We start from the raw sequence: 15,370 nt of genomic DNA on the forward strand, positions 1-15,370 counted from the left end.
GGAGGAGAGGAGGAGGAGAGAAAGGAGAAGGAGAGGGAAAAGGAGAGGAGGAAGAAGAAGGAAGGAGAAGAAGGAGAGGAGGAAGAGAAGAAGAAGGAGGAGATGGAATAAGGATATTAGCACTTCTGAGCGAACCCAGTCATTCTGGCCTTAACAAACCATGGCATGGTAACCTAATAATAGCTTAGACTCGGTAAAAGGAAGCTTCTTCTTAAGTGCCTTAGGACAGAAAAGGCAGTGAAGTCATGCAGAGAAACAAAGGGCGGGGTGGAAACCGAAACAATTGAAGCAAGCCACAATGTCTTTGAATTCCTACTGGGGAAAAAATGAAAAATTAAAAAAAGCCTGCACAATTCAGTTGAACCTGTTTCTTTCTAAGCCACTCCAATGTGTTCATATATTGTCTTACCAAGACAATGAGTCCAAGGAGAAATACTCCTATTTATATATTGATACATTTATGCCCAATAGTTCTTAAATTTCACCCAAAATCTAAGAGAATGGTGAGAATAACCCCTGTGAGCTTGTCCTTTCTATATACACCAAGGATGTCAAACTCAAGGCTCGGGAGCCACAGCCGAAGTCGGCTCGTGGGATACTTAGATCTGGCCAGTGGGACCCCCTGGAAACAGCGAAGGACTGGCCTGCGGTGCTTCTGCCAGCAAAATGGGCTCCTGAGCTCATTTGTGAAATTTGTGTGCGGCCCTCCTGAGCTCCATTTTCACCAGCAGAGGGTTGCCGGAGGCTGTGGCAGCCAAAAACGGAGCTCGGGAGCCCGTTTTCATTGGCAGAGTACTTGGGTCACCATAGGCATCCCTGACAGGAGCGACAGCGAGCTGGCCATGCCCACCCCAGCCCCTCCACCCTGCCCTCCTCAAGGTCAAACATAACCCTGATGTGGCCCTCAATTAGATCAAGTCTGACACCCCTGATATACCCTTTAATTTTGCTCCAAAGAGAAACTCAGTGTAGGGCAACTGCTCACCGAAGAAAGCTTAAATTTGGAGAACGGTGAGATTACTAAGGCAGTCAAAACAGATTGCATTGCTCAACTGGTTTTAATTAATATCCCCAAAATACCAAGCCCCCTTTCGACCTTGTTCATTTTGTACTTTATGTGGATTTCTTAGCTGCAAGTAGATCGCAAATAGGATCTTTGTTTGAGAATCTAAATCCAGTTAGTATCGTAGCTACATTTAAACAGCGTGGTCTTGATGTGATGTTACTTATTGAAGGCTTAAGTGTTTAGGAAGTAATTTAATATCGTATACATCCTCATTTAACAGGGTCATCTCTTATGATTTCTGGCCACCAAAGCAAATAGAGTGCAGTGGTTACTGAACAAGTTCAAACTAGCATTCAGAGACAATTATGGGACTAAGGAATGAATCTGTTGATGTCCAGATGCATGATTAAAAGACGAATACTGCTTTTTTAGGATGACGGAAAGCTTAATTAAGCAAGTTCATCAGCAGAGGGCAGCAGGCATCTGATCTCAAAAAGGGTAAAAAGTTGAGTCAGAGCTGAATAAGCAGTTGGTGGAAAATTAAAAGACGGTAAAGGAGAGAAAGCAAGCAATAGTAAACTACTTTTGGGCTGTGAAAAAAATTACACCACTAGATGGACAGGTAGTCCTTGACTTACAACAGTTCAAACTAGGTTTTTTTTACATTTATGACTGTTGCAGCATCCCCAAGGTTATGTAATCAAAATTTGGACACTTGGGACCTTCTACCATATGTGGTGGGAGTGCACGAAATCTAGGGCTTTTTGGCACCAGATAAGAAAATAATTGGAAGAGATGCTAAATCAAAGAGTGGAGTTGAGGCCAGAATTATTTCTACTAGGGATCACAAAAAAAAAAACATGGCAAAGGTGGATTATATTTAATGATTCATATTTTAACGGTGACAAGACTGTTTTTTGCAGAAATGGAAAAATAAGGACACTCCCTCGGAACAAGAAATAATAAATAAGATACTGACGTGGGCAGAGATGGACAGACTGACTCTAGAGCTCAAAGACAAGAGTGAGATGGAATATTATGAAATCTGGGACAAATGGTACCGATGGTTAGAAATTAGGGAAAAAGGCTGGGCAGAAAAACACAGACAAGAATTGGAAATTAGGGTATTAAGGATGTGTGATATGTAGAAATTGGATATGTATTTGTGTGGTTAGTAATTATGTAAAAGAAAGGAACAATGGATAGGTAATCTGACTGACTACACACACCTATGTAATGGATATAAAATGTAACTGTTATAAGATCTAATCACTATATGGAAATGTTTATGCCAGAAATGTAATGTTTATCTAATAAAAAACATAATAACAACAACAACAACAACAACAACAACCCCTCCGAGGAGCTTTACCTTGTCGTGGTGGAAGAGTTTGCGCGCTCTAGTGATCCTAAGGGCTATGCTGAACAGGTGCAACCATATCAGACAGGTCTTAGGTGTAGGGCCAGACAAAATTTGCTCCACAACCCATTCAAACATGGTGAATACGAGAAAAATGAAATTTATGCCAGCTAAACCGTCGCCCGGATTATGGCTCCTGGGCATTCTGCGTAAAATGAGTTACAGAGCTCAGCTCCCTCTGCTAGGCAACTAGGGCATGGAGCTGACAAGCTACTGGAAGAAAAAGCAAAAAAGCGAAAAATCTGGACTAGGGAAGAAAACATCTCTATTATCAAAGCTTACTATCAGTCTGAGCCAGAAAAACTTGGATTTTCATTACAGCAGAATTAACAGGAATTGAAGAGAAAGCAACTAATGGTCTGAATATACAAACAAAGAAGAGTAACATCAAGAATGATTTGCAGACTCAAAAGCAAACTGGGGAAGAAAGGGAGGAAGAGGCTGCTGAAATGGATGAAGATAAAGAACAAGGAAGCACTGAAGAGCAAGCACCAACAGATAGTGCTCAATTAGCTGACAAAATAAAGCATCAAATGGAAGATGCTGAAAGAACATGTTTGCCAAAGCTGAACCAAGTGAACCGGAAAGAATTAAGAAATGTACTAAAAAAGGTCAATGAGGCTGTGCAAACCATTCAAACCACTACATTAGCTGAAACAAACCAGCTGATGTATGCAGCAGCCTTCATAACCACCAAAGAATTGGGTTTGAAAATACAAAGGAACCAAAGAGGCAAGAAAGGGAAGCCTAAGTAGAAAATTTGGTTGGAATTGAAGATCAAAAAATTTCGTGGAGACTTGAGCAACTTGAAGAACTTAAGGCAAGGTCAGCTAAAGAACAAGCAGGTCAAAAGCAGCCTGGAAGCAAGATGCGATTTGGAGAATAAGGAGATTGCGGTAGTAATTGAAGAGCTGAAGCAGAGGGTTGTTGCCATTGCTGAAAAGATTAAACGGTATGAAAATCGAGTAACTCAGTTCAAAGAAAACTCACAGTTCAGAGCAAATCAGCACCAGTTTTATAAGAGCTTAGAAAGTGGAGAAGGAGTAACTACAAATGAAAAACCTGATAAAGAGAAAGCTCTGAAATTCTGGAAGAATTTGTGGGAAAACAACAAGCACAACAGAAATGCAACATGGATCAAGCAGGTTGAGGATTCTATTAAAGTGCATAAAATGGAAGATGTGAAAATAACAAAAGAAATGGTGCAAAGGCAGTCAAGAAAAATGAAGAATTGGAGTGCACCTGGACCAGATGAGCTACATGGTTTCTGGCTAAAAGCACTTACAAGTATGCATGAAAGATTGGCAGCCAAATGAACCAGATTTTAAAAGCACCTGACAATGATGAATGGATGACAACTGGAAGGACATTTTTGATCCAAAAAGATAAAGAAAAAGGAAAGGACCCTGGAAACTATAGGCCAATCACCTGTTTGCCAACAACATACAAGCTCCTTACTGGTATCATTGCAAACCAAATTTATGGATACTTGGAAAGAAATGACTTGCTTCCTGTAGAACAGAAAGGATGCTGCAAAAATTCAAGAGGAACAAAGGACCAACTGCTGATTGACAAGTTAATCCTAAAGAATTCAAAGAAAAGACGAACCAAGCTGTTCATGGCTTGGATAGACTATAAGAAAGCGTTTGATTCAGTTCTCCACAGCTGGATCAAGAAATGCCTGAAAATCTTTGGCATCAGCAGCAACATACAAAAATTCATGGAAACTTTAATGAACCTCTGGAAAACGAAGCTTATGGCTACTGGAGAAGAACTGGGTGAAGTTGAAATTAAGGCATTTTCTAGGGTGATTCCCTTTCACCCCTACTTTTTATACTCTCAATGCTACCACTGACAATCATTTTGAAGAAGGTGAACTGTGGATACGAACTTGCAAAGAAAGGACTGAAAATTTCACACTTGGTGTACATGGATGATTTGGAGCTGTTTGGTAAAACAAAAGCTGAACTGAATTTATTAATTGAAAGCACAAAAGAATTTAGCCAAGACATTAGTATGCAGTTTGGAATTGACAAATGTGCAACAATGGCAACCAAGGCAGGAAGGTCCTAGAAGATAATGGAATACAGCTTGAGAATGAAGAAATGATAAAGGCAGTAAAACCAGAAGAAGGCTACAAATACTTGGGGATTTTAGAGGCCTCTGACTTAATGCATAATAAAATCAAGGAATTAACCTCAACCAAATACATTCGACGAATTCACAAGATATTAAAGTCTAAACTGAATGGAGGAAACATCATAAAAGCCATAAATACCTGGGCTATACCTGTAATTCGATACTCTGCAGGAATAATTGATTGGACCCAGATGGAGTTGGACAATTTGAACAGAAAAACAAGGAAGCTTATGACAATGAATCATGCTTTGCACCCTAAAAGTGATGTTGACCGATTGTATCTACCAAGAGCAGAGGGTGGTTGAGGACTCCTACAAGTAAAGCAGACTGTGGAAGACACAGCTTGAATGATTACATCCAGAAAAGTGAAGAACCAATTATTAAGGAAGTAAATAAAGGAGGCCTTTTGAAGACAACTAAGTTAAAAGCTGAATATAAGAAAGAAGTAATTGAGAAGCGAGCTGAAAATTGGAAAAGCAAAGCTTTGCATGGCCAATACTTGAAAAGTATTGAAGGCAAAGCTGACCAAAAGCTAACTTGGAACTGGTTAAGATCAGGAGTACTGAAAAAAGAAACAGAAGGCTTTATTTTGGCAGTTCAAGAACAAGACTTACCCACAAACTGCATGAAGGCAAAAATTCAATATGTTACCACCAACAGCAAATGTCACCTCTGTAATGAGAAAGATGAGACAGTCGACCACTTGATCAGCGGGTGCAGCAAAATTTCACAAACTGACTATCTACAACACCATGACTGCGTTGCTAAGATTATTCACTGGAAATTGCACCAAAAGTTTGGATTTGACTACAGCAAAAACCACTGGGACCATCAGGTTGAGAAGGTTTTAGAGAATGAGAAAGGAAAAATCTTGTGGGACTTCAGAATCCAGACTGACAGGCACTTGGCCTACAACACACCTGATATAACAATAATTGAAACGAAAAAAGTATGGTTCATTGACATTCCAATCCCTGGTGATGCATGAATTGAAGATAAACAGCAAGAAAAAAATCACAAAATACCAGGACTTGGAAATTGAGGTTGAGCAGCTGTGGAAAAAGAAATCATGTGTTGTCCCAATTGTAATTGGAGCCCTTGGAGCAATACCTAAAGGGCTACCTCCCTATCTGAAAATTCTCAATTTACCTGACTTGAACATTCTGACTCTACAAAAAACCACCCTACTTTGAACAGCTTATATCCTCCGATGTTACCTTAACAGTTCCTAGGTCCTTGGTTAGGACTCGAGCTGTTAGGCTACCAGCCCCAAAGGCTGCAAATCTCACCAAAGATTAACCACATAATAATAATTTGTTTGTTTGTTTGTTTTTTATTGGATTTATATGCCGCCCTTCTCCCAAAGGACTCAGGGCTGCGTACAACATTAAAAAACACACATCCCGAAAAGTTAAAAAGAAATTATTTAATAATAATAATAATAATAATATTCAGATATTTGGCTACTGGTTCATATTTATGACAGTTGCAGTGTCTTGGGTTACGAGATCTCCTTTTGCGACCTTCTGACAAGCAAAGTCAATGGGGAATCAAGGTTTGCTTAACAACAGTATTGCTAACTTAACAACTGCAGTGATTCGCTTAAGAACTGTGGCAAGAACAGGGCAAAACTCAATGTCTCACTTAGCAACAGAAATTTTGGGCTCTGTTGCAGTTGTACGTTGAGGACTACCTTAACAATTCAGGAAGTCTCTCCTTCAATTTGTTTATCACTTGTTAACTTTATTTGCCACCCATCTCCCTGTGGGGCTACTATGGATGGCTTACAACAATAAAACGGTGGGGGATGGGATTATTTAAGAAATGTAAACATATCAATAGCAAAGGAATAAAACAATAAACAGTGGAAGTGGAATTGAAAAGGTGGGTGGAGGGGGAACAGGAAGCACAAAGGGGAAATGGGGGTCAGGTAATTAGGCCAGCAACCATCTCCAGTGATTGGGGGGGGGTATTCCACAGGGCAGGAGCAACAGCAGAGATTAAACAGATTAACAGATTTGGAAGGGTCCTTATAGGTCATCTAGTCTAACCCTCCTATCCAAGCAAGAGACCCTAAACCATTTCTGACAGATGGCAGTCCAGTCTCTTATTGAAAGCCTCCAGTGATGAAGCTCCTTTACTTCACAATACTTATTACAGCATCGATAAACCAACATCATGGAGAATGGCCAATGGAACAAAAATCCTTGGTATCTCCCCCCCTCCATTTCAAAGGCTCTCCTCCTGGATCCCAACAGTTGGAGATTCCTTGATGACAGGATCCTCAGCAGGCCTGGTCCTGGGAACCACTTCTGTATGTTGCAAACCATGAAATGTGAACTTGATGTGGTGGGCTGTGCAAGAGCAGAGGTGGGGGGACACTTGGTAACCCACAACTCTCCCAGTTGGAGGCCCAGATTAAGACACTGCTCAGTCCTGAGCTGGATGGGAGAAAGTAGGAAGGTTTCAGGTGGCCACCCCCTAGAAAAGGGGTAACAAACACAAGGCGCATGGCCCGGAGCTCATTTTTCCCTGGCAGAGGGTGGTAGAAGGCTGTTGTAGCTGGTGAAGCGCTCAGGCCACCACAGGTGCCCCCGACACGAGTGATGTTATGACCACGCCTACCCTGGCCATACCCACCCTGCTCCTGGAGGTCAAACACAACCCTAATGTGACCCTCAATGAAATTGAGTTTGACATCCCTGCCCTAGAATCTCTCGGGATACATCTAGTCCTTTAAGTGGGTTATAGCTTTCGTTTGGCAAGATTCTGTCCAACAGCTGTAAGCAATTAAAAGATTAGATTCGGTTGGATTTAGCCGTCTCGTCTCTGGGCCTGACATTTAGTCTCATTAATCCTTGCACAATATCCCAATGCTGTTGCACGCTTGAAGTTACTGCAGTTTTGCTGCTAATGGTATTCCTGCGCCGGGATGTCATTGTTCATGTAGCTTTTCTGAGACCAGGTGCTACCCCTGGTTCTTTAGGAGAAAGCGTTGGGACGATTTTATCATTCTGATACAGCAGAATCTCTTAACTCCAGCAAAGCCTGAATTTTGCTTTGGATTTTTTGATCTGCTAGCATGGAGGCAGCAAAATATTCGCAGCATTCACCCTGTTCTCTTGTGGTGGGTTTGGAAAGAGCTATTCTAGAGCCTGTGAAGTCAACTAATAGAAGAAAGATGAACGAAGCGAGACTTTTTTTGCTTTTATTAGACAGTGACTGAGATGAAAATGCATCGTTTAGTCAACCTTCAGATTTTATTGAATGCTTCAATAGTTTTAACACAAGACATAAAAAAACAATATAAATTAAATCCATGTTCACGTTGGAACTAATCCCATCTTTACTTACACAGCATCTGTGCTTCAAACCATTACGTAAAAGGAATATTCAAGTCTTCAAACATTACCATGTTTTAGGGAGAGGCGGGTCAAAATCAAAATGTCTGTTCCATATATCAAAGTCAACAACTTTAGCCCCGGTTACTATTCCCTCGCTTTGGTTTTGTTCAACAAAACAGTGGCTGCGTTTAGCATTTAACTAAGGAAACAGAGCTGCAGAAGTATGCAGTTCCTTGTTTTATAGTCGGATAACCTCAAGCCAAGTGAGACCACTTGGGACTGAAAGACAGCCCTCCACCATGATGGCAGTGACATATTTTGGTGTGAGAATACTTGGTTTTAGATGGTCAAGTGATGTCCCTGTGTTGGACTTGGAATCTAGTCCAAACTTAGCAAATCAGAGAGTACAGCCAAGATACCTTGCAAAGCTCCTCCTGAGAAATACATGTTTGTAGGTTAACACTGCCATTTTCTTCCTCATAACTCATAGCAGGACACTCTCTGCCCAATTCAACACATGGCGGCCAGTTTTTGTGGTCACAGATACTCTTTGCTTTGGTGGGCAATGAGGACAGACGTCCACCATTACTTAAGTTACTCTTAGGAAGTGGAAAGAAAGGGAATCCCAGAATGGCTACACAGATACTCTGAAATTCACAGAAACTGGTGACTGCATAATGGGAATATGCAAATATTAATTTAATTAAGTATCTGTCAAGTGCTGGGACAATAATGGAACCTACGACAGTTCTGACCCAGCTAAATAACAGATGGAGAGAACAGCAGGAAAACTTTTAACTACTCAACCAGGGCATAAGATTAATACAAAGATACTGCCCACTGTAATCATTTAAAGCAGGGGTCTCCAACCGTGGCCACTTTAAGACTTGTGGACTTCGACTCCCAGAATTCCTCAGCTGAGGAATTTTGTGAGTCAAAGTCCACAAGTCTTAAAATGGCCAAGGTTGGAGACCCCTGATTTTAAAGTACATGAGGTACTCCCGATTTACAAAATGATACGTGCCAGATTTTGAAATTGTCAGTCTTACCTTACTACATTTCTACTCTTGAGTATGAACAAAAGGCAAATAAAGAAAATCCTGCTTGGAAAATTTAAAAAAAAACCAACGGTAACATCATCAATATTGCTTCTCTTAAGTTGAAAGTTAACCATCACATCCGACGGTTTAAACAGGAGAAATCCACAGTGTAAACATGTCACAGTTTGGAACAATGTGAGGAAATAAGTTTCAAAAAACACAGTCTCAAAATGAACCAAGGTGGGATTAATTTTAAGATGAGGTGATCCAGACTATCATATGCTACAAATTCATAGAACGGCTAATTTTTTAAAAATAAGAATCCAAAGTGCAAATACAATTATAACGAAAATGAAAAGTTATTTCAAAGTTGCCCATTGGTCAGGTTAGGAGCAACAAATTAGTTAAAACTTGAAGAGGCCAAATTCTCTGTACCAGGGGTCTCCAACCTTGGCAACTTTAAGACTTGTGGACTTCAACTCCCAGAATTCATTAGCCAGCAAGCTGCCAAGGTTGGAGACCCATGATCTGTATGGTTTTCTCTCAATAGGGAAGTGTCCCATCAAGGAAGCCGTTGCTGAAGATTGGAATGGCACAGCTACAGAGGTCATCAAAGCTACTTCTACAGAGGGTCACTCATTTGTGCTCCTGTTCGTTGTTCCCATATCACCACTTCTGTTGCCTCATTTCCAGGTGCACCAGCCATATAATACTGAGGACCTGGGCCTGTAAACTTGAGAATACTTTTAATGGATAAAGCCCTGCTCCATTAACAAAGGCATCTGTAAACTAAGGGACTGGCTGCTTCTATCTGGCATTCACGGTTGCATTTTACTGAGGTTTGCTTTAAACAGCCAACAAAATGTGTGCTTCAAAGAAGAATAATTTGTACATTTGCTATTGAGGAAAGATTTGGGTAAATACTGAAAGCGTGTTGCTGTGAACGGGGCAAAGGAAAATAATTTTAATTTTTCCGGCTGGGCCAAACCAGAGGTAGAATATTGTTGCATTCAAAATGCAACAAATTGTCCGTTTTATTATTCACCCCCTAGCTGCAACCGTAAAAACCTGCCACCTCAACGGCTTCTGCAATTCTATTTTTTTTTAAAAAAAAATCACCTCATGCTACATTTAAATATTTTGGGAGATGACCTCCCCGCCTAATTCCTTTATGCAATGGACTTATGCAAATTAAAAACCACTGTGCGTGAAAATCATTTTATAAAAAGAATTTGGTTTCAACGCCTTCTCTGGAACATTCTGGAATTTGTGGAAAAGAAGGCAATCTGTTCTCTTCAAGGATTCGGTTTCACTTCACCTTGAAATGACACCAAAGTAGATGTGAATACTGTATTAGTGGGGCAATGTTAAATATTGCTAGAAATATTTACAATGTTCTGGGGTGAAAATACTTTTTAAGGTAGAGATTAATAATACTTTATGTGCTCTTAACATTATTTCAGTATACCTTTTGGTAAGATTTCTTGAAATTTGAAGTGAAGCCCTGTATTGTTACGTCTACCAGTATTCATCTCTCTTCAGCACAGAGAAAAAAAAATCAAAAATGCATTCGCAGTCTCTAACCTGCCAATTCACAGCTCTGGAAAATGTTCTCCCTTTGTGAGACTGGAATTTAGCTATCAGGAGAAAGCACTGCAAAAAGGTTGCAACTGGGCTATGTTGTCTCATCGGAGTTCCACCAGAGAATTCAGTGTTGGTTAGTGAAAAGTATTCAAGCCAAAGGACAGACGGAAACTCACTGCCCCCTATGAAGTTAATAAGACTATATAACTGACTTGACCACCATTTTCAAAACTGCCAAGTTTAAAAATCTAAATTAGAAATGGATTATAAACCATCCATATGCACATCCAGCTGCGGACAACTTCAAACAGTGACATACTAATTTGCACAATGGAAGTGACTAAACCTTGCATTCCAGATTTAAAATAGTCTTCTTTTAATACACAATGTTTAGGCCATTGGGACTCTCAGCTTTAAACTGAGTGGATGGTTTAAAAGATCAAGAACAGGTCTGAATAAGTTTTCTGAAAGGTAGACTTCAGAGAGAGAATAATAAGGAGGTTTTCCAGGAGCCCCAAGTGCGAAGTGTTTTGCTTGTTTTCTTACTTTCGGCCATTGGTCCATTCATCAAAAAAAGTTTCAGTGACTGAAACCACCAAACTTCCATTGCTTAACCTCCATCCAAGAAGCATTTCAAAAGTTTCTCAAGTAGCTGATTAAATGTGAACTTCTTCAGTGTCGCGTATTTTTGAAGGCTACCAGTGAAGGGGAGGGAAATGGGCTTCTATCCAAAACCAGAGTTCGGTGCATCACCCATGTCCCTCAAGCAAAACTCCCTGCCTTTATTCGACATGATCTTATAAGCTCGCCTCCCAATTTAACAGGATTACTATCCCCCTAACATCAATGTGTAAAAAGCATGCACGGATTTAAATAAGTGTTTTAATACTGCACTTTTGAAAGAGTTGTGGCACAAAATCTCAACCCACCTTATTTCTCATATATTTCTTACCAGTTTGATGAAATGTAAACACTCAGGACCTCCGGAGGACATTAATTTATCTTAAGTCAGTCAAGCCTGTTCAGAGATGCTAAGTTTGCCCCTTTTTATTAATACAGCGTATATATTTTTTATACTTTTAAGGCTTTGGAAAACATATGTCCCTGGGTGAATGTTCCCCAACTTTTTTATTTGCTAAAATAAATATTGAGAGCCAATTACTGAACAGCTGTGACGTTTTTGTCAGTATTAGTATTTGTCCGAGGTGTGATGTACGTGCTTGCACATCATATTTAAGCATTACATAGTTCAGCATGAATGCACCCTACCAGAGCCTACCTGCACGCGTTATTGCTTTCCACAAGCAATCTGACCAAGACAGTTCCATCGCTCGCTCGCTTGCCATTTTTCATGTTGAAACATACTGTTCAACTGCAGGATGTTAGGCGGCTCTTAAAATTGCTACTATTAGTTCCATCCGGACTGTAAATCTTGCCTTGTGCCTACCATGTGCCTACCATTCAAAATGGCTTTAATAAGTCATGAGCAAAGTCAAGGGCCATCTAGAGGGTGCAAACCAGAAACTCAATACTCAAAGCTATTTATGGTTACCCACGATGTGCAAACAGATCCCAGAGGGTGCTCAGGTAGTACCTGGATCTGAAGTTATTCCTACAGCCAAGATCAATTTAAGATCCTCCCAACAAGAAAGCTGTAAGTTTCACCTCACCACATCCATGCAGAACTTCGTTACAGCTTAACAACTTTGCCTGAACATTGTTGTTGTTTTAAAGAAAAATATGTCTCCTCTGAACCTTGTAAGCCAGGAGAGGATGAACAAGGCCAGAGGAGAGGCTGTGGGCGAAAACAACCCTTCCTGCCCAGCGTTTCTTGAAGGAGGTTTAGTTGTAAGTGCTTCATACAGATGTGAATTAAGCTGGATGTTCTTTAGCCGATTAACCTTTTCAATAGGGTTGGCTTTGAAAAGGGCCAGCAATATTCATTTGGGACTGTACCGTTGACATTGCATTCAAAAAAGGAGAACATGGGAAACCAGATTCTGGCTCTCCGGCTTTGTTGATAGGCTCTTGTATTTGCCAGTGTGTGATAGTACAGGAAGAGTCTCGTAGTGATGTAGAAGGCAATGAACACATCGATGGAGTAATGTTCGTGAGCAGCCAAAATGAAGAAGATCCCAAACAGATTCAGCACCCAAGACAACGTATGCAAAAAGTTCCAGCTTCTTGGGGTATCTGAAAGGAACACAGAAGTCAACCACCTGTAACTTGGGAACGTTTCATAAATTGGGTTCTAGACAAGTTCTGGACAAGACCATGAACTAGAAGCAAGCAGGGAGGCTTGGGACAAGTACCAGAAATTGCTCTGTCATAAAAGATTAGTGTATTTTTCAGAGTATAAGACGCACCTTCCCCCCCCCCCCAAAAAAGAGGATGAAAATCTGGGTGCGTCTTATACACTGAATACAATATTTTTGGCCTCTCGAAACCCTGCCCCCTTCACAAAAATGGACATGCAGAAGGTTTGGGAAGCCTGCAAAGTGCTCCTGGGGGCTGGGGAGGGCAAAAACGAGCAAAAAACTGGCGTTTTTAAATCGCTTTTGCTCCCCACCCAACAGCACTCTACAAGCCTCCTAAAGGCTATGCATGCCCTTATTTTTTGGCAAAAAAGGGCCGGTTTTCATGAGAAACGGGCCCTTTTTTGCTCATTTTTGCTCCCCCCCAGCCCCCAGGAGCACTTTGTAGGCCTCTCAAACTCTTTGTATGCCCTGTTTTTCACCAAAAATGAGGCATCCAGAGGGTTTGGGAGGTCTGCAGAGAGCAAAAACGTTTTTGTTTTTTTTTAAATTTACCACTTCAAAATCTTGGTGCGTCTTATATTCTGGTGCATCTTATACTCCGAAAAATAGGGTATATATATATATTTTAAATTACTGGAACTTGTTATCTTAGCAGGAATAACAACAAGGGGAAGAGCAACACAGATCCCAGTGGTTTGATATGCCTAATAATAATAATATGCTGCCCAACGGTCATGGACTCTGGCCTTGTAATAACTTGTCTCCTGAAAATAACTAGTTCTGCACTATATTTATCTTCCATTCTCTCATTTTGCCCTTTAGACTGTTACGTCTGAACTCTGAAAATCTGCTTGCCTGTAGTTTATAATTTAATTTCCAGAACATCAAAAGTAGTTAGCTCTACACAGGCATAACTCCTTTTTCATGATTCGTGCATTAAATGTCTTCTAAGCAAGGGGCTGGTTAAACACAGAATTAGTATGCAGATCAGGAATGCTGGGGTCAGTAAAATGTTTCAAAATTATAATTAAATCCTTTTCATTTGTATTTCTAAAACACAATGACACACAAGACAGGAACATGCAGCATTTAAATCATGATTTAAATCACTGGTAGAAAGCCTTGATTTAAATCAACTCGATTTAAATCATAGTTTTTAAAGAGCAACTGTCATCTCTGTCCCGCAGCAACTCCTCCTCTGACCCACTGTTGACTCACCGACCGTCCCATTCACTTTAATGGGATGGCTGGTGATGCGGCAGTGACACCACAAGGTGAGGGACGTGGCAGGCAGCAGGTGAGTGGATGTCCTCTTAGCAGGCACTGCCATGATGGATCTGAAATGACTGGAGCTCTTTAATATTATATTTATAAGCTGCTTAGAAGGTTTCACTTTCATTTTTACTGCTTGCCCTTTCTCCTCACACATAGAGCCTGGTGGTACAGATGCATTTCTCTTCACACCATCATATAGTTTGCAGTGCACATAGATTTGCAAAACAAAGGGATGAAGGAATATTCCTGAACTTTGTTTTATGATTTATCTCACGGTTACTGTGAAATTGTGTGAATGCATCAATGCATTGAATGTTCTCTCAGCTTGCAGAGCTTGGATTCATTGAACGAATTTACCAAAACTGTGTATATTGCAGAATATACAGCCTCATGCTATATAATTAAGCTCCATTTCCTGCTGAATAAACTAAATTAATGTATCTTAAATAGAAAACTATCTTTAGATAGATTTTTACTCCGAAAGCATTTTATTAAAATAAATTTGATTTTAAAAAATCTGATTTAAATTTAAAAAATCTGATTTAAATAAAAAAATCTGATTTAATTTTTTTTTAAAAAAAAAACACACCAATCATTAATTTTATTCACCGTGGCAGCATTCAAAAGGTTCATGTCACTATTAGGCAACCAAGAGGGCTGGGCTGCAGAAACTGCCACGCTACAACTCCCAGCAGCTCTGTCCAACAGGACTTCTCGGTGGGGGTTGAAGTTGAGCAACATTTCTAGTGTCTCTGTGTGATCAGCTGAGCAAGCAATGTTACACCACACCAGAAAGGAGGAACGAAAGTTGTGACAAGCTAGATGGACAATAATTTTTCTCCATTTCCCTCCCCCCTCTTTACTTACATTCAGTAACAAAAAAGTTCAGCATAGTCAGGACAACAGTATGGCCACTGAACATATAGTCTCCACAGGTGTGTACTCCTGTTAACGTCATGCCAAATCCACTCCAAATAGCAAAGGCTCGCTGAAGTTTTGCCCACACATTGCCATATAACTAGAATTAGAAGCATGCACAACATTGAAAAGGAACACATCGAGAACACGCGACACTTTAGATAAAGGCGGCTATCGCCCCCCCCCCCCCCACTATACAGTAAATACGGTATCTTGCATTTGCTTCTTCTACAGGAGACGCAACCAAGCATTTACCTCTTAAAAGTCATTGGCAGGCTTCCTTCCTGAATGAACGCTCTATCATGCCGAACCACACTTTATGTACATGTAGTCCTCGACTTATAGCAGTTCATTTAGTGACCATTTGAAGTTACGACGACACTGGG

The 15,370-nt window shown here is 40.5% G+C and overlaps 1 protein-coding gene across 3 annotated transcripts in view; it reads right to left on the reverse strand.

Annotated features, from left to right (window-relative positions):
• Positions 1-7,757: 7,757 nt before the first annotated feature.
• The window catches only part of SAMD8 (sterile alpha motif domain containing 8), a 44,195-nt gene continuing 36,582 nt past the window's right edge, over positions 7,758-15,370 (reverse strand). For all 3 annotated transcript variants that reach the window (XM_081955853.1, XM_081955852.1, XM_081955854.1), the window contains 2 exons: positions 14,934-15,084; positions 7,758-12,726 (listed from right to left, as the gene is read on the reverse strand). In XM_081955853.1, the coding sequence (XP_081811979.1) occupies positions 12,422-12,726; positions 14,934-15,084 (456 nt within the window). In that variant the 3' untranslated portion in view covers positions 7,758-12,421. The remainder of the gene's footprint in view (positions 12,727-14,933; positions 15,085-15,370) is intronic.

The sequence above is a fragment of the Natrix helvetica genome (assembly GCF_964273705.1).
Source record: "Natrix helvetica genome assembly, chromosome: 5".
Taxonomy (NCBI): Eukaryota; Metazoa; Chordata; class Lepidosauria; order Squamata; family Natricidae; genus Natrix; species Natrix helvetica.